At 41.6% G+C, this 18,972-nt stretch overlaps 3 protein-coding genes across 4 annotated transcripts; all 3 read left to right on the forward strand.

Annotated features, from left to right (window-relative positions):
- Nucleotides 1–114: 114 nt before the first annotated feature.
- Nucleotides 115–3,700, forward strand: nprl2 (NPR2 like, GATOR1 complex subunit). The gene is made up of 11 exons (XM_030051340.1): nt 115–772; nt 855–946; nt 1,344–1,512; nt 1,631–1,739; nt 1,830–1,966; nt 2,173–2,270; nt 2,362–2,398; nt 2,534–2,627; nt 2,735–2,852; nt 2,968–3,110; nt 3,263–3,700. The coding sequence occupies exons 1-11, from the start codon at nt 695–697 to the stop codon at nt 3,328–3,330; spliced, it is 1,143 nt and encodes a 380-aa protein (XP_029907200.1). The 5' UTR covers nt 115–694; the 3' UTR covers nt 3,331–3,700.
- A 1,064-nt stretch (nt 3,701–4,764) lies between these two features.
- Nucleotides 4,765–8,894, forward strand: zmynd10 (zinc finger, MYND-type containing 10). Its single transcript, XM_030052104.1, is given in 13 exon segments — nt 4,765–4,895; nt 5,653–5,761; nt 5,878–5,994; nt 6,092–6,145; nt 6,350–6,502; nt 6,599–6,687; nt 6,938–7,032; nt 7,149–7,285; nt 7,287–7,322; nt 7,773–7,898; nt 7,989–8,110; nt 8,199–8,324; nt 8,459–8,894. Coding segments are annotated over 13 exon segments (1,353 nt in total). The 5' UTR covers nt 4,765–4,806; the 3' UTR covers nt 8,559–8,894.
- Nucleotides 8,895–9,599: 705 nt separating this feature from the next.
- On the forward strand, nt 9,600–18,968 carry LOC115359877 (ras association domain-containing protein 1). 2 transcript variants are annotated; one of them, XM_030052556.1, is made up of 7 exons: nt 9,600–10,065; nt 10,197–10,547; nt 11,494–11,618; nt 16,886–16,990; nt 17,078–17,360; nt 17,549–17,664; nt 17,754–18,968. In XM_030052556.1, exons 2-7 carry the CDS (start codon nt 10,229–10,231, stop codon nt 17,898–17,900), a joined length of 1,095 nt encoding a protein of 364 aa, XP_029908416.1. In that variant the 5' UTR covers nt 9,600–10,065; nt 10,197–10,228; the 3' UTR covers nt 17,901–18,968. The 2 variants fall into 2 exon arrangements, with proteins under 2 accessions (XP_029908416.1, XP_029908417.1); XM_030052557.1 differs by lacking the exons at nt 9,600–10,065; nt 10,197–10,547; nt 11,494–11,618 and adding an exon at nt 14,066–14,531.
- The last annotated feature ends 4 nt before the right edge of the window (nt 18,969–18,972 follow it).

Here is an 18,972-nt window from a genome sequence, read left to right on the forward strand (position 1 = left end):
TCCATATGCGCAACTGGCCGCGCAGCACTGACTGTGGTGAATATCGATGCCTTCACTGACCGTCGAAATAGTGGCATTACGAGCGAAACACGAACAGACAACCCAACAAAGTACTTAGTAGGACTGGAAAAGTGGGGGATTTTTGTTGTACCCAGATTGCCGAGGTTAGACTTTAAGATGATAAAGGGCATGGAAACTGACAGCGTATTGTTTAAGTGACGTATACAATAACCGCTGGCCAAGAAATCATTTAAATGTCAAGAAAACACCTGAAACGACCGTTCACGACCGTTAATATTTAAATTACTACGTTTGGAGGAGCACGTGAAGCAGCGATGTTGTTATTCCCCAATCCTCTATGCCACTGGTTTTCGAGGTATGGGAGATGTGTTTTTTTGTAAATAGAGTGGATATTTTGCAAAGTACAATTTTTACAAATTAGTACGACGTTGGTCAGACATTAGAACTGTTTATCATGCAATAGGAGGAAGTGAATTCGTGAGTTAACCTGAAAGCTAAAGCTAGCAGCCGTTAGCTTCCAGTTGTGTCAAAACAGGGGAGGCGACGGGCAAGAGGAACATGTAAAGACCGACTGGAGTTTGTTTAGTGGTCGGCTCTTTAGGTTTCAGTGGCGATGGCAGTTTCCTCACAGTAGCATGTCTGACTAGGAGACACGCTGTTGTTAGCTTCAGTGATGGGCATGACCAGTCGAATCGAGTGCATATTCTTCAGTGAGTTTCACCCTACCCTGGGTCCAAAAATCACCTACCAGGTAAGTGCACAATCTGCAAGACTTTATGTCCGGGTATCATCATGTATTTTGTCCTGAAGTGTCCCATTTGTCCTCTGCACAGGTTCCAGAGGAGTACATTTCCCGTGAGCTCTTTGATACAGTGCAAGTTTACATTATCACCAAGCCAGAGCTGCAAAACAAACTCATCACTGTGTATGTACAAAGAGAATCTCTCTCTCTCTCCACCTGTCACTTTAGAGTTATTCTCAGTGATTACCTATGATGAAACATCTCTGTCCTGAGCAGTCATGTAAATCATACACTATGGCCTTTGCAATCACCACCTCTCAACCCACTTGAACACCAATGTGTTAGACAGCACGCTCCATCACCATCACAATAGACACCACATTAAGAAATATCTTTTGGGAGAATGGTTTTGCATCTCTCCAGTAGAGTCCAGAGACTTGGAGAATCTATGCCAAGGCACACCGAAGCTGGCCCATCTTGTGACTAAGATGCTTTATGTTGGTTTTTCCATAAATGTGTCACCTGGCCTGCTTGAATGTTGCTTTCTTTTTACTGTCACACTACACCCTCTGTGTTTCAGAACTGCCATGGGTAAGAAGCTGATTGGTTGTCCTGTGTGCATTGAGCATAAGAAGTACAGCCGCAATGCCCTGCTCTTTAACCTTGGCCTTGTGTGTGATGCACAAACCAAAACATGTGCCCTCGAGCCAATTGTCAAGAAGCTTTCAGGATACCTCACAACTCTAGAGGTAGAGGGACTGTTCCTCTTGCAGACATGTAATTGCCACATGTGATCATTTAATAATCATTTAATAATGCAAACTGTCACCAGACAGTGTTCAGTCTGCCTGCTTCACTATATTACAGCTGGAGAGTGGCTTCATATCCAACGAGGAGAGTAAGCAGAAACTGTTACCCATAATGTCGACTTTGTTAGAGGAACTCAATGCCACCGGAGCCTGCACTTTACCTATAGGTACGGGTTTGGTATAACATTAATGCGTCTGCACGATATCAGATCATGTTTATAAACCTCCCACCAGTCTCACTTTCGTTTTTTCTGCAGATGAATCAAACACCATCCACCTCAAACTCATCGAGCAGCGCAAGGATCCACAGATTGTGCAGGAATATGATGTGCCTGTTTTCACTCAAAGCAAAGACCACTTTATCAAATCCCAGTGGGATCTCACCACTCAGCAGGTATGTTCACCCATTTATCAAAAATAGAAATCAACAAGAGAAGAGTTGGTGTAAAGTCCCAGTTTGTACACGAGGAGGTCCAAATGCAATGAACAGTACAGGATTCATAATTCATTCACATATAGTAATGCAGCTCATTAATTTGACTGACTGCTGAGATTGTAGCGCATTACTGTACCTCAGTAATGTTAGATATTGTATTTCAGATCCTGTCCTATATCGATGGATTCAGACACATTCAGAAGATCTCTGCTGAGGCAGATGTAGAGCTGAATCTCGTCCGTATTGCAGTACAGAATCTCCTGTGAGTAAACTTCAGTGAATAAACGTTTCTAAAATTCATATGCCTCTAAAACCAGTTCACATATTCTCAAAGCTTCCTTTGTCTCCCACAGGTACTATGGTGTTGTAACTTTGGTGTCCATATTTCAGGTACAAAAATGATCTCTAGTCCAACACATTGGCCTTATTCCACTGCATTTGTACATATATAATGTGTTGTCACTGTGTGAGAATTCATTCTATTTAGTTTTGATTGTTGGTTGTGTGTTTTTACCCTCCCTCCAGTACTCTAATGTGTACTGCACGACACCTAAAGTCCAGAGCCTCATAGATGACAAGTCCATTCAGGAAGAGTGCCTCACATATGTCACAAAGCAGGGTAAAGTGGAGTCATGAGTGTGTCACCTGTTTTTAATTTATACAATTTATTTTAAGCCTTTTTCTTTGTAGTCGTGTCCATTTCACTGTAATCTGATTGGTTGCCAGGTCAGAAGCGGGCCAGTCTAAGAGACGTGTTCCAGCTATACTGCGGCCTGACTCCAGGCACCACAGTGCGGGACCTGTGCTCGCGCTACTCACAGCAGCTTCAGAGGGTTGATGAGAGGTCAGCATCACTTCCCCCTATCAGTTCCTGTAAAGATTTATGACTGGAAAAATCAGGTCAGCCTGACTCTGTTACAAATGTGTCTTATCTTTTCATGTCATGTGTTGCCATTCAGGAGGCTGATCCAGTTTGGTCTGATGAAGTCTTTAATCCGCCGGCTGCAGAAGTATCCTGTGAAGGTGATTCGTGATGAGAGGAGCAGGCCGCCTCGTCTCTACACCGGCTGCCATAGTTACGATGAAATCTGCTGCAAAACAGGCAAGTTTTGAAACTCTCTGATTGCGTAGCATTAACACAACTTCAGCTGTCTTTTTTTTATGATAACAATCCAAGCATGTAACTGTCCCATGATGAGCAATGATGAAATTAATAAGTCTCCTTATAATAACTGCAATGTCTTGTTTTCACAGGAATGAGCTACAAGGAGCTGGATGAGCGACTGGAGAATGACCCAAACATCATTGTATGCTGGAAGTAATATGAGACAAACTGATGGCAGTTTCACCTGAGACAGGAAAAACAGAGCACGAGCCATATGGTACAAACAACTAATGCTGGCCTCTATTTGAAAAATTACAGAACTGCTTCAACCAAAGATGCCTATTGCTGTGTCCTCAGTGCCCCAAAGCAAAGCCTTCAATGAGAGTTTAATAGTCAAACACTGGAGGAGGCTTTTTTCAATTTTTATTCTGTTGGTTTTTAGTTCATTTTATCTGTGTCTCATCATCTTGAAATGCTGCAGTGACAGTACACTGTCAGATTCACACGAGGAAGGTGATATTTATTTACTAATATTGTTCAGATTAAGATGTGTCACTAATAAAATGTCAGTTGCCTCATATCACAGTTCATCCACATTATCTCTGGTTGCATATTATTTACATGGTTAAAAAAAAAAAAAAAAAAAACACTGTGCAAAAGATGCACATTTTTATTCCATGGGGTGGATAATCTCACAGTTCATATTGCTGAAATTTCAGGAATAACCCAATTCAGCGGAGGACTAATTCCTATCAACTATAACTTCTCAAATCCAGATTGTCCAGCCGGTCTGCAGGGAATCCCTATTCACTGACCAAAACAAAAACCCAGATTAGAGCAACGACATCTGCTTAATGGCTAATGCGCCAGTCTGAATTGCAGGAAATCAGACACACCAATCCTTCATTATTCTGGCTACAACCTAGATTAGTTGAATCAGATTTTACTATTATATCAAGCCCATAAAACAAATACCAGGTGCATTTCATACTGCTAATACTACTTAATGTCACCCATTCAGTAAATCTGATTCATAGACTGAAATGATATACATCTGACTGAATCAGTGCTTTGTCATGCACATATGGTGTGAATCATCACTATGATACTGAAGTTTCCTATCGAGCCCACGTCATATCAGGTCTATGGAGCGAACAGTTAACCAATATACTCTAGATTTTAATATTATTTTGAGTTGGCTGGCTTGTTTGCTCACTGAATGGGTTTTTTATTGGACAACCATTAAGTCTGGGTCACAGCCAAAGCAGAGAAAGGATGATCTGTTTGATTTTCAGGAAGTTGGTGACTTAGCCATTTCTTTTTTTACACAGCCTGCTCTATTTAAATGTTGTATAGTGGATGATTTTGCCAGAGTTAATTGAATTCATACCTTCTTGGCAATCTGGTTTGACCGGCCAACCAAGACCTTATGAATGGCTGTCTTTTTCACGTTTTAGTATTTGAAGACACACAGGCAAACACGCTGTGTGGCTCGTCCACGTGTATTAATACTTCTACTGCCCCCTCGTGGCTGAAGATAGGAAGTGTACTGCGTTTTGGTTTGCAGTTTCTATGACAACCACAGGACATAAAGCGAAGTTCCCACCTAACGCCACTCTTCAGCAATAACCTGTCTTGAATGACACACGATATTATTTTTAGACTTGCTAACTTGATTAAGTTCGTGTACTAAATGGAAACGTCGGTACTTCTGCACGCTGAGGCAGAGGGATTTATCCAAAACCTGGAAACTTTCTCCCTCAGAGACATCGGCTCTCCAAGGTAAGACGGATAAGCTAACGTACGCTACGTCAGAAATAAACAAATATATAAATAAAATTAAAGCCTCCAAGCTAGGTGGGTTGCGCTGTGAAGCAACTGTCACGCCTTAAGTTACATGATAAAACCTCAGGAAATTACTTTTATCAAGATATTGCAACACACTGACTTCTTCATACATGAACATACAGTTTCCCAGTTAAGAATTGCGTATAAGAAAAGTTAGAGTAACATCGACGTCTCCTCTCAGAAAGCTGGCACTTTTGCAGCTTTCTAATACAGTAGTTTATGATTTGATTGACAATTCCACAAGGAAAGTGTAAGATAAGATAAAACTTTACAGCATGAGGGTTTATTTTGGACGGCGAATCCGTAACACCAAGGACATTTAAACAAAATGGAAACATAACCAGCAACAGCATGGGATTGAAACACACTTGAGATTAAAATCAACATTTAGCAGGGCTACAAAAATGTGCATCACACATTCAGCAAGTGTGTCTGCCTGATGAGAATTGTCGATACAGTGATATACAATAAAGCGGCATCCATTCAAACACTACAAGCAAAAAAGGAAATTAACATGATCAAAAGCAGGATTTTCTTGCTTTAGGTTTGTTTATTCAAGCAGGCCAGTGAGAGGTATTGGGTGAATCTGACTGGTAAAATGAATGGGTGACAGTAAAGTTGGCAGGCTACACACAGATCAGTCAATCATGACATTGAATTGCTTCATTTATGATGTTCTCTTTGTCCACAGGTGGTTCAGACAACATGAGTATATAGAGAAACTGAACATGCAGGCAATACTGAATGCTTCTGCTGCACACGATGAGTTCATCAAGGAGATGCTTGTGTTACATGGAAAGGTGATCACTACCACTGGTCGTCTTGTCCCTATTGCTTGCCAATGATTAGAGCACAGTAGACATGTTCAAAAACAGGCAATGAGTGAGGCATCTTTTTGTTTCCTTCCTGTGTCTAGATCCCCACCCTGGTCCATGAGATGATTCTAGTGGAGCTGTGGAAGCAGAAAGTGTTTCCTATTCTTTGTCAGTTGCAGGACTTCAACCCTAAAATCACATTTAATCTTTACATGGTGGTGAGTGTGACTAAATGTGATATAAGGATCAGTTTGAAGTGGTTATCATACTGTAACTAATGCCATTTTCTCTTATGTGCTTCTTTATGTTTCTTAGATTCACCATGAGGCCACAATCATAAATTTGCTTGAAACTATCATGTATCATAAGGTGAGTTTGCACACAAATGCATATTTAGAAGCAATCACATATCAATGGACTATATTTATGCGCCATATATTACATATATTCAAGCAAGGAAGTGATCACGCAGTCAGGTCATGCAGACTCTGGCCTCACTATACAGAAAGGTTGTTATCTAACTGTAAATAAAGCTTTATGTGTTTCATAGAAAGTGCTTTGTGTGTGGCGTAGGATTCATATGAGGCAGCTGATGACTCGGTTGTTGACTTGGTGGATTACTGCCACCGCAAACTCACTCTGCTGGCTAGTAAAACCTGCAGGGAAGGTGCTTCAGCTCAGGACCGACACAGCCTGGCAGAAAGACAAGATGTCTCCTCAGTAGAGGTAAAGAAGTTGTTTTTACTTAATAGGTATACTTCAGACCACAGCAGGGTAGTCTCTTTTTAACTTAAGAAGAGTCTCTCTTTTGTCCCGGTGAAGGAGTTGCAGATTCAGAGTGCTGCATTAGAGTTTGAGATCTCCCTCAAGGCTCTGTCTGTCCTGCGCTACATCACTGACCACGCTGACAGGTAGGAGGAAATATAAAGCTATCTGGCCGACAATGAGGATTCAGGAGTACAAGCATACAGATAATCTGTCAAAATTGAAATTCATTCAGTGTTTTATGGAATTTCACTTCAAATTGAAGTATTTACTTGTATTTTACAGAAGCACAATGCAATGCTGATGATATATACATACACACACATATATCTACACACACACATATACACACATTGTTTTTTTTTTTTTGTTTGTTTGTTTGTTTTTTTGGTACAGGATCAGTGTTATCAATCGGATGTTGTGCACCCACAACATGCCTTGTGTAATGGTACAGCTGATTGACTGCTGCCCTTGGAGTTGCAAAAGTTCAGGTAAATATCACTCACATTCATCACTGTTTTAATCAAATGCATCCTTATATTTTCACATCTGTTAGAAATGGCATTTTGCCGTATTAGTGATCCTCTATTCTGTTGCTTCCCACAAGGTGAGGTAGAAAAGTACATAAATGGCAGATGGCAGAAGATTCCATCTGAGGACCATTCAAAGATGACAAAACTAGATGGCCAGGTCTGGATTACTCTTTACAATCTGCTGCTAAAGGAGGACTGTCAAAGGAAATATGACTTCAACAATTTTCAACAAGAATCAGCTCCTCAAGGTGTGTTGTGAGTGAAACTGATTTCTCCCAGGCACTACAAAAAAGACACACACACTCTCATCATGTGATCATTATAAATCATAACAATCAATGGCTCCTCCTCCATCCACTGTCTGCTGGATACTCGCTCCAAACTGAAGCTTAGGAAGTGTGTGAGTGCCAGATCATTGTCCCCCAACATCTTATCTGATCCGCTCCCTCATCAAAATACAGGCTCATTTTCCAGAGGTTGTTTTGACTGAGGAGCTTCCTCCTATTATTAGTTTTCTCTCCCTCTTCCTGCTACATGAATTATGTAACATTAGAGATTCATGCATCATTCTAACATCACAATCTATTTTTCTCCTTCTCAGGCAGTCTGTGTAAGATGTACAACATAAGTTAGGTTTAAATTATAGTGGGAAAAGGTTCTTTTCTAATCTTGTTAAGCTTATTGTCCATGTGCCGCAGCTCAGTGGTTTCTTAACAGAAGAGCTGATTGACCAGTTACCAAACCTGGCAGCACTGAAGCAGTTCCTTGCTCATCTTGCTGTTATGGACCCTGCCCCTCCGAAAAAAGAGCTCATTCTGGAGCAGGTACAAACAAACACACATCTGTATATCTAACTGTGCCTCTGCATTTACCACTTCATATTAAGCCAATACTAAGTTTTTGTCTTTCTGTAGATCCCAGAGATGTGGAACCACATCATGCGTGAGAATTCTGGCAAGTGGAAGGCCATCGCCAAGTATCAAGTCAAAGAAACATTCAACCTCTCTGAAAATGACCTGAGACAACAAGCACAGAGGTAATACTGGAGGACCGAAGGGACACAGTAACGGTACTCAAATAAGCCCTCGTCACTCTTCAAATTAATTATATTTCTTTCTGTCAAGGTTGGCCCAGACCTACAACTTGGATGTTATGGAAAGCTTGATCCCTGAGAAACCCAAGTGTGGATCCTGTGGGAAGGAGGCTAGCAAGAGATGCTCTCGCTGCCAGGGAGAGTGGTACTGTCACAGGTAAGACATAGAGTTAACTCTATATGTCTGCATGGATCCAAGATGATCAGACAAGATAATACATATTTCTGAAAAAGATAATACATTTTTCTGAAAAAGGCCTAACTTCTTGTTTGCCTTTTTGTTCTTTCCAGAGAATGCCAGGTGAAGCACTGGCCCAAACACAAGAGAGCCTGCCAGCTGATGGCAGATGCTACAGAGAAGATTCAGAGGGATTTAAATATTAGCGCCTAACAGAGACCTCTGAAGCAAATGCTTGGACTGATGGGAGGTGAAGATCTTGAGTTGTTGAAGGGATGAGAACAGAACATTATGTTTGTATTTTGTACTTTTCTAATAAGTTAGTAACACTTGTAAAATGAGTGATGCTTCATGTTGGGAATTTCATTTTTGAGAAACCAAAGTTGCAGACCTATTTCTTAATATGCATTCATTTATTTTTTTATTGTACTGTTTGACCAAGCTTTCAATTTTCAAAGATTTAATAGCCTCAGGATTACAGAGGCTTTCTCCTGGTTGGTGTGCATGCCTTCTCTGTCAAAAGAGATCTTACATTCCTTTGATCTTGGGTTTGACAGTGTGGAAATGAGTGTACCTCACTACACCAGCTGCAGATTAAATTGTTTCAACAAGTTGCTGTGCTTTGTCTTTTTGCACATGGCTATTACCCACCACCATATGTTGTCTGAAGTATTAAAAAACAAACAAACAAAAAAAAAAAACTTCTCCATCATAGAGTTAGAAATACAAACTTTTATCAATTTTATAGCAAAATCTGTATGGTAGTCATCAGCTCTATTTAATACTTACTCAGATGGAATGGCCTGAAATTTCTCATCCCCTTTCTTAGTTAATATTTGTGCAAGACAAGACAATGTTAAGACTTTGATCTCTGACTTAATTCATGAATCTGACTTGTCACTTAAAGACAAGGCGTAAATACACAAAACGGCATCAAATGAGCGCATGGATTTAGTAGGTAGTATTATAATCATAGGTGTCAATGTTTACATGACATTTTTGGTAGGTTTTCCCTGCTGTGGTGAGTGAAGCCCAGGTTCATCACAATATGGGCCACTGGAGGGGTGGAGGATACAGTACGCCCACTCAGCTGCTCTGTACTCAGAAGCACCCCCTATGTGAAAAAATTCCGGATGTCATCGGCTCAGTTAGTCTCATCTCACTTTCTCTTCTTTGGTGATAAGCTTTCTTACTTAAAAAAGCAAGGCGATTGGCTCACAGAGTGCCGCTGTTTCAGTGTAGCAGGCTTCTTACACAACAAATGGGCGCTCCTTGGCTGACCAGCCGGTGATAGATTATTTCCAGAGATGTAGCCGCGGCTGCACACCTCCGTTACTTGGAAACCAACAGAGTGTGCGGAAAGTTTTTCTCGCTGCCTGGAAGACGTTTTGAGACAAAAGCGGTGCGGCGAGGGTGCTTCCCTCCCTGTTTTTGGTGAGTTAGACGGAAGACAACCTGTATTGCATTGTCAGAAATACATCATTTCATCAACCAAGCAGGCTGTTTGGGACTACTCTGAATTTTCATCACCCGGATCCCCCCTCCCAAATGCACCTCTCATTGTTTTATTCAAGGGAGAGTGGATTACAAAGGTAGTCATTCAAGTTTACCGCCTTAACGATTTGAAGTCTAATGTGGATTTTAAACTTACTTCAGTCCCGTGATACAGAAGAACAAGCTCAGGACGTCCCGCTAGAGGATGGCGACAACGGCCACAGAGGTATTACGCAATAATTGTTGTAACCATGTGGTGAATCATTTTTCATCTTAAAAACATAATTCATAGTTGATAACAGTTCCTAGCTGTTTTGCTTGGTCAGCCTGTTTTAGCCTGTCATTTCTCCGTGGCAGTGATAATGGAGGCGGGCAGGCTGTGAGAGACAATGTCTTGGGGGGAGTTCATCGAGCTCCGTGACCTGAGGCTGGGCACAGACCAGATAGAGCTGACCAGCACACAGGTGCCCCGCTCACCTCCTCGCCTGGAGAGGACCAACGCCCTGAGGATCAGCCCAGGGAAGGTCCCAGAGCTGCTGAGCCGGGTGGGCATCATCAGATTGCTGAATGATGCCGAGGATTCACAGCTCAAAGCGGAGAAGGGAGAGGGGCACAACTTCCAGCCCTGCAGCCATGCTCAGCCTACATGGTGTGACCTGTGTGGAGACTTCATCTGGGGCCTGTACAAGCAGAGCCTGCGGTGTGCCAGTGAGTACACATGCACAGGATGCTTGTGTGTGTGTGTTTGTGTACATGCATGGTCAGGATGAAAAGCAGCACAAGCAATACAGTATACCCTTTTATGAAACTTCACCAGTGTAGCCATAGGTTCAAACAGCTCTGTATCTGTGTATCTTAGATGCCTGTTCTAACTGCATCATTTGCTAAGCCTCATATAGTTTTAGCTATTGTCTGTCAGAGGTGGGAAACAGGTTACTTCAAGGGCTGTAGTAGCCACTGCTGAGCAATGACGTATTTTGATTTGGCATTTCTATAAAGGCAAACATTACCACTTCCCACCAGTGGTTGACATGCAAGCAGCAATTTAAGCATGCAGTTCTTGCTAAAGAAATATTTTAGGGTTGCATTAGAACTTGAACTTCCTTTCCATCAACTGAAACCCAACAAAATCTAGTTGTGGTTTGTGTAAAGCATATGCAAAACAACGGCCTTTGTCTTTGCAGACCTTGCACTAATGACCACAGCAACCACTGTCCTTATGAACACCATCAACACCTCATAAATGTATGAATGCAGAATGTCAGTTTGAATTTCACATGCATGGATCATCATTGTTTGTCATGACCTAAGCATATCTCAGTTCTCAATTTTATTTAACAGCTGCACTCAGCAGATGAAATGTTTTGTATGTGAGTGAGGACATATCTTGGAGAAGCAGAGGCCATGATAACTGGGAAAGCAACTGTAATGACTCTAAACGGCCAGTGGAGGACATCAGCCATTTAGGATTCCAAACTGTTTTAAGTCAAATTTATCATAAAAACTAAACATTGCCACTATTATCTCATTTGTATTTATATGTTTTAGGGTGTCTTTTTTAATTAAGTCAATTTAAGTTAACTTCAGTGGAAGGTTGCATGTATTCTGATCTTTCTTTTCAATCTGTGTTCCATATTTACTGCCAATCTTCCAGATTGTAGATTCACATGCCACTACCGTTGCCGTGCCCTCATCCAGTTAGACTGCAGGTGGGACCGAGGCTCCACGCTTGATCATGCATGTGTCGTGGAGCACACCATAGAAACAGACACAAATGTGGTAAGAACCATACCAGATGAGGAAAACATATACTCTACCTATGTTTTTTGTTGTTGTTGTTGTTGTTTTCAAGGCTCGTATGCAACCTTGCATACAAACAAAATGGCTATACTCACTGTTACATTGTATGCATGTGGAATTTCATACATCAATGCATTATATTCACCACATTATTACCATAGAGCCATTAGTGTAATTAAATTTGTAATGACAAATGAGAGCATCACCAAAAACACTGGCAGCCTCTATGCTGCATGTCATGTGTTATCAGGGTGGATTTAATGTGGAAATTGCTTTATTGTTTGGCACATGGCACAAATGGATATTGCTTAATGGCACAAAATGGGAACAGTTTTACACTGAAAAAAAAAACAAAAACAAAAAAAAAAACAACTTCATTCCAGTTCCACTGTTGTAAATGTGTAGCTTCAACTTCGCATTGTCTTACCTAGAATGCCTTTTTGCTGTTATCGGGTGCTATAAAAGCACCCTTATCTTCTTGTTCCTCAAAGCAAATGTATGCAGAGCAATGCCAGGGAGGGGGAACCATAGCAACAACTTCTTTGTGATAGGAAGCGAAAAGATTTATGGGAAGTGTCTCAAATTAGAAAACCACAAATTGCTACACATAGCACCCTTAACGTTGTGACAAGTCCAGTTTATTTGTTCCCCCCACAAAATTCAAGTTACCAAAGAATAAGAATCATAAAAATCAGATGACATTTCTGCATGGTGTATGAAGTAAAAACACCCTCATGTGAATACAGTTAAAGACAGGTGTGTGCACAACTGAGTGAGCCGTCCTGCAGGTCTGTGTAGCGAGGAGGGACTTTGATGTTTTAGTATCAACTTTGTTTGATCGGGCGTGGCAAGTGGCACAAATGATTTAATACTCCTGTTAATCCCATAGACTGGTACATTTTTTTTCTTTTCTTTCTTTCTGTTTTTCAACCATTAAAGTCAGTGCTGTGCAGAGGTTGATGGATATTTTTACAGTGCTGGTCCACATACCAGGCACCAGATGCTCTTCTGAGGCAGGCTGGAAAAATAGATGTAAAAAATTCCAGGAAAATGTTCAGCGTAGAATATGAGGGCATGGCCAGAGATGTTTCTCAGGGCACTGTGGGAATTTATGTACGTTGCAGAAACATTAAGCACACTACATGCAGAAGGGATGCGATCATTATGCCTTTTATCAGAAAAAAAGCAGATTCTTGACATGTTGCATATTAAAATGGTGTTTCCTTTTGTCCAGTCAGGGTTAATCTATAAATGTCTGAGAAAATCTCTGGGTGCTCATTCGTTTACACAGTCTGACTCCCTCAGGGCTGGGCAGGAACGAAGCAGTCTTCCATATTTTAAGTATAAAAATGAGGAAACCTAAGAAAACGGAACCTGTGCTGTATTGCATTACCCAAACAAATTGCATATCCTGATTACATGTGCTTCTGAAATAGTTCTGGGAGTGCTTAAAATGATCTTTGACTATTTTTTAAACAGTGAAGAGATTTATTTCTTGAACTTTTCAAGCCAACCTTTATGTCTTAACTAGGGTAAAAACATGAGCTGAAATGTCTCAATAGCCATTGTTTTGGGTTTTTTTGGTTGTTTGTTTGTTTTTTAATACGTGTAGATTAATAAGTAGATTATTTTGGTTTAGATATATCTTTAATTATTTGCTTCTTTTTTTTTTTTTTTTTTTTTTTTTTTTTTTTTTTACTTTTTCCACCATAAGTGTTTCATACATCAGTGCCATCAGTGCAAAAGCAGCAGTACTCTTAAACATTTTTTTTTCTTTACCTCAAATATGTCAAAGTAAAACTGAAAGGAACTGCAAGACAACACAATACAAGGTCTGTTGAACTTGGTTTATCCCCCTGGACTAGCTCACTAATGAGGTAACCAGTAAAGGATCACAAACAGTTGTTTTTTTTTTTGTTTTTTTTTCTTTAATTGAAGTGTTAACTTCAGCTGGGATTGCAGGATGTCCAGTTTGTGCTGGGTGCCTAACTCACCCTGTGTTCCAATACTCATACTACCATACTATTTAGTAGGGAAAAAAATAATTAGTATGTCCCAATATATACTAAACTACATACTTTGTAAGGGCAGCTGCAGTACATACTAAAAGTAAAAAGTATAAGTATGCGATTTGGAACGCAGGGTCAGTTTTGCCCAGTTCACTGTGCTCATCACATGACCGCGGCTGTGTGACCACTGTCCCTCACATGATTCCTCCATGCTTCTCTCACACACACTGCCATCGTGGATCGTACCGACACGCAGGAAGGAGGGAGGAGGGCGCTGATGTCATGGGTCTTGGTATTTCCTCCCGGCGGCCAATCGCAGCCGGTTGCGCTGGTTTTGTGTATTTTCCAAACTCAACTCAACTGGCCTGGGTGGGGCCACAGCGGGGGGGAGGAAGCGGGCGACAGGGCGGGGGCTGCAGCACATCCTGTTCATACAGCCGCTTCTCTTCTCAGTTTGTACTAACGTGGTCGACTAGCAGAGATTTTTTTTTTTAAGTCTAGACAAGTCTGTCGTGTCAAAGTATTCGGATAATAGCTCACCACCATTAGAGATACGTTGTGTTTTTTCGCTAGCGTTCAAGCTGAGTCCCTGTTTGTGATTGTCTCTCGGCAGTCTTTATTATAAGTGTTTTATTCCGCACTCCGCCACTCAGTTCCGTGTCTGTAGCGTCAGTGGTCAGGTCAGTGTTGAACATCTGAAGTCAGTCAGTCAGTCAGGATGACAGACGCGGCTAGCAGCTCGGACAAGAGCCCGTCGTTTGAGATGACCTGGGGCAGCTCCACCAGCAGCGGCTACTGCAGCGACTCGGACTCCGACTCCGAGTTTGAGCAGTACTTTACCGCCCGGACGTCCTTCATTCGCACACCCCGCAAAGAAAAGAAGGTGAGAAGGACCAGAATTTATAATGTATACGGTGGACTTGCAAGTACGCATTGGGCGATAAGGCGTAGCATACGGTGAGAGTTGATGCAGCTGTGTTTGCGCTTCATGAAAGTCGCTGTCGTGTTACTTCCTCTTCCTGACAGTGTTTGTCTTTTTGTTTTAATGTGAGAAGTGATTGATGCGCCCCCATCCTCTACAGGGAGCTCAGTGTCAGTTAGCACTAGTCTGTGATTTGCTCAAGGACCCTTCAGCAGAGCAGACGCTTGAACCCCTCTACTCCTGTTGAATGACCGTCTCTTATTTACTGGTAGTTTTGGATAGACAAAAAAAAAAAAAAAAAAAAAAAAAGGAGCATCATGTTTACAACCCCAACTGCAGCAATTCGCATTCATCAGCATTGTAAAGCAAATGTATTTTTTTTTATTATTATTATTGCACTGCAACGCGCTCCAACCCATGGCGAGAACAGCCCACATATTCATGATTAGTGACACTGTAGCGGCTCAAGTTTCCCATCACCCACCATCTGCTTTCACATCCCCTTACTTCTCACGCTGAGACATATAGGATTGGGTAAAAATGACTCATGGGATGTTTTGGATTATTTTTTTTGTTTGCAGTGGGGGATTATGTTCCTGTTGTCACCCGCCCACGCAATGATGAGTTTCTATTGAGCAACATGTTATTTCCTGTAAAGAGTGCTGTAATACTGAGTGTTGTGTCTCTGTGCTGAAACCATTGTCGTTGTTTTATAGAGGCACACCCCAGCATAATTTTAATTATAAGACACTTCTTTTGCAGACATACAGGGAGCATGTTTGTGCTTGTTTTAATGTTATGCACAACTTGGCTCTCATATAATGAGTTATTGACAAGAAAACGGCTGCACATTAACTCAGCACTTTTCAGTCGGCCCGAGGATCAGTAGTATTGATCTTTTAAGCTTGACATTGATTTGTGTGTTACCCAGCTCCATTACTTGCAACCTAAACATATGGAACTGGTTTGTTTTTCACCAGACACACTGTTACACAGCAACATTCAGAAATGAGTTGTGGACAGGACAGTGTTTGAAAGGAATATACTGTAAGGATTTTCATATGCTTCCTTTTTCATCAAAATGTTAAATTGTTTGTTTGATATAAGGGGGACATCAGTATCAGTGTCATTGCTGATGACAGCAACGCCCAGGGGGATCATTACATGTCACTCCTCAGGGAAACACACCCCTGCTGCTATCCTCTTTATTGAACTGAGCAACTGAGAGCTTGCTGGTACACAGTGAGGAAAATAACCTCACGCTTCCATGGAGTTCTCTTGTATTCTGTGAAATTTTCATTTCATACAGGAAGTAGTGAGTGACCATTAGACACAGGAAGAGCCTTATTAAGGCTGCTGTGTCAGTGAGTATAGGCGTAACAGTCTTGCAGATGCTAGAGGCCAACTGTGCATGACTGAAAGATGACTGGGAGAGTATGTGCGATGAGGCAGCTGACTTCACAGGATTGTCCTGTGAAACACAGGAAACCATTGTCTCTCCCACTTGGTAAAAATGAGGGAAGCCTGCAAAAGGGAGGCTATTTTTACATGAATACCAAGTTAAGGAATGCAGCGCAAAGCCGTTGCAACAGCTGCAAGTTCCACATGGCTACTTCCCTTTTCCCTCCCCCACTATGGGATAGGAGGAGTAGAAGAACAGGATTGGGCAGAGCTGACATCACTTTATTCGGCTCTGCTACGTTGACAGGAAGTTTGGAGTCTGATGCAACTGGTGCGACCTCTGTGAAGGGAAGGGTGAACACAGAGTTACCGTTGGAACTCCTACGATTCCAAAATACCACTTGTACATTTTATAAATATGCCCTAAACAGTAAGCACTCCTGTAGAGTAAGAACATATTTGGTTATATTTCAGTCAAGCTTTAACCCACTCTGCCCTGTTCAGGTATATCTGTTCCTGAAGAGCTTATTTTGGACAATAAGCTGTTTTCACCCAGCAGCAGTAGCATCACGCTATGAATAGACTTATTTCCAATGTAGAACCCCACCTCCAATCATTAAATCTCTCTCACTCCTGTGACATGAGGGTCATCCCTCTGAATCCATTTGAGCAGCATCTCAGCCACACTAATGCATTTTTTGGTAACTAGTTAAGCTTTCCCTAAGGTCTTGTTTACTCTTTTACTCCATGATCTACATAGAATCAGCAGTTTTCCAGGAGCTAATAAATCATAGTATGCTCATTAAACTCCCTGTACACAATATAGTGATGGCTCAACCCTGACACCTGGTGGTTAAATACTGTAAGAGTTACAGATAAATTCAGACACCGTTTATTTTTTTACTTGGCTCCAGGATGAACAAATTGAATGGGGGAAGCAGGAGCTGACAACTGCAGAGATTCAGCAGAAAGTGAAGGAGTACAACGCTCAAATCAACAGCAGTCTGTTCATGAACATGGTGAGTATTGATAATGTGCATCCACCTTATGCATTTTAATGTAAGAATTCATTTCATTCAGTGTCATGCTCTTATTCCCCTCAACAGAACAAAGATGGCTCCTACACTGGCTTCATAAAGGTACAGTTTAAGCTGGCGCGGCCCGTCTCCGTCCCACCACCAAAGAAAGGACATGAAGCTGGAGGGAGGAAGGCTGCTGGAGTGACACGCCGCACCTCCTTCTACCTGCCCAAGGATGCATCCAAACATCTGCACATACGGTCCCGAACATCTGCTCGTGAGGTCATTGAGGCTTTGCTGAAGAAGTTTACTGTGGTCGACAATCCTGGCAAGTTTGCTCTGTTTGAGCGCAGCGAGCGTCATGACCAAGGTATGGCTCCTCTTGTTTAATCCTAATAATGATAATAATAAACTTTATTTCTATAGCACCTTTGAAAACCAGTTACAAGGTACAACATTAAAACATTAAGCCCTGCTGTTAGTGTTTTCTCTACATTTTTGATTGATAATTTGCTCATTGTGCTTTAAACTGAGTTTATTTGTCTCCTTCTCCCTCAGTTTATCTTCGCAAGCTATCTGATGATGAGCGTCCGCTCCACCTGCGTCTGTGTGCTGGGCCCAATGAAAAACTCCTCAGTTTTGTGCTGAAGGAAAACGAAACTGGAGACGTCAATGTGAGTACAACATGAATGTCAGAGTTTAAAATCCAGACCACCTCATTTTCTCTGCATATACAAATACACAATATTTCTTCTCTCTGCAGTGGCATGCGTTCTCCATGCCGGAGTTGAAGAACTTCCTGCGTATCCTGCAGCGTGAAGAGGAGGAGCACATCAAGCAGATAGTGCAGCGCTACGCTCTGGCCCGCACTAAGATGCAGGAGGCTTTGGCCGGCTCGACCCCCGGCTGAGATGACTCTGCCCGGGGGGTTAACGTGCACCTCATGACTGGAAAACCTTCCTGAGATGACCAGTCATCACTGCATCCAAAGATCCCAGAGAACACAACTCAACACCTCTGTGGTGAACGAGCGAATGAGAGGGCGCAAGACATGGAGAGAAAGAGCTAGCGCGAATGTGCGTGTGAAATGGTGAGAGAGATGAGAAGTGCCTTACACCTGGAGAGTCTGATGTGCCTGCGAGAATGAGAGTGGATAGCATACAAGACTGTGGCTGACGAGACATTCATCTGATCCAGTGATGTCTTTGATTATTGGGACCATTTGACTATCCAATGTACCTCAGCTGTGTCACTTTAACTTTAAAGAGAATGTCAGTGGTTTATGCCACTTTAAATATTCCTGTGTCAATCGTACAACTGTTAACAGTGCTATAATCAAGCACTTTAGCATAGTTAAGTAGTAAATCTGGAAGTTACATTCCTATTTTTTGATAATATGCAACCAAATAAGGCCAATTACATGAGGCAGCCATGGCATGATTGATTCTGTAAACTGTTCATAGAAAGTTGAGCAGTGCTAAGGACAACCAGTCATGAAAACTGTGCCTCTTACCTTACAAAGTAAAATTTCATGAGCGTTTGTCCTGTTAGAAAGTTAAGTACCAGTGTTTCGCTGAAAGGTATTTGGATTTCATTTGACCCAGGCTGAGTCTGCTAGATCCTACCTACACACTTGCATCCTGATGGGTGCAGTTTTTTATTTTTAGTATTTTTTTTTTTGTCCCTTTGGGTATGACTGATGTGTGGACATTTGTATGGAGTTATGAATGTCAGAGAGAGCAATGCCAAGATCTCTTTGGTTGACTGTGTATCGTCAATGTAACTTGATCAACTGGAAGCTGTCACTTTTCCTGTACTTGTTTTTTTTTTTTTTCTGTTTTCCTTTTACTATCCTTACATTTTATTCCTTTCACCCTCTGTGATTTTATCTGTATGCACAAGATAACTTCATTCAACAACACTTTGTACATTGTAACAAATATGCACTGCATTCATTAAAGACTTTTCTCAACTTTAATCGC

The sequence above is a fragment of the Myripristis murdjan genome, chromosome 5 (assembly GCF_902150065.1).
Source record: "Myripristis murdjan chromosome 5, fMyrMur1.1, whole genome shotgun sequence".
NCBI classification, from domain to species: domain Eukaryota; kingdom Metazoa; phylum Chordata; class Actinopteri; order Holocentriformes; family Holocentridae; genus Myripristis; species Myripristis murdjan.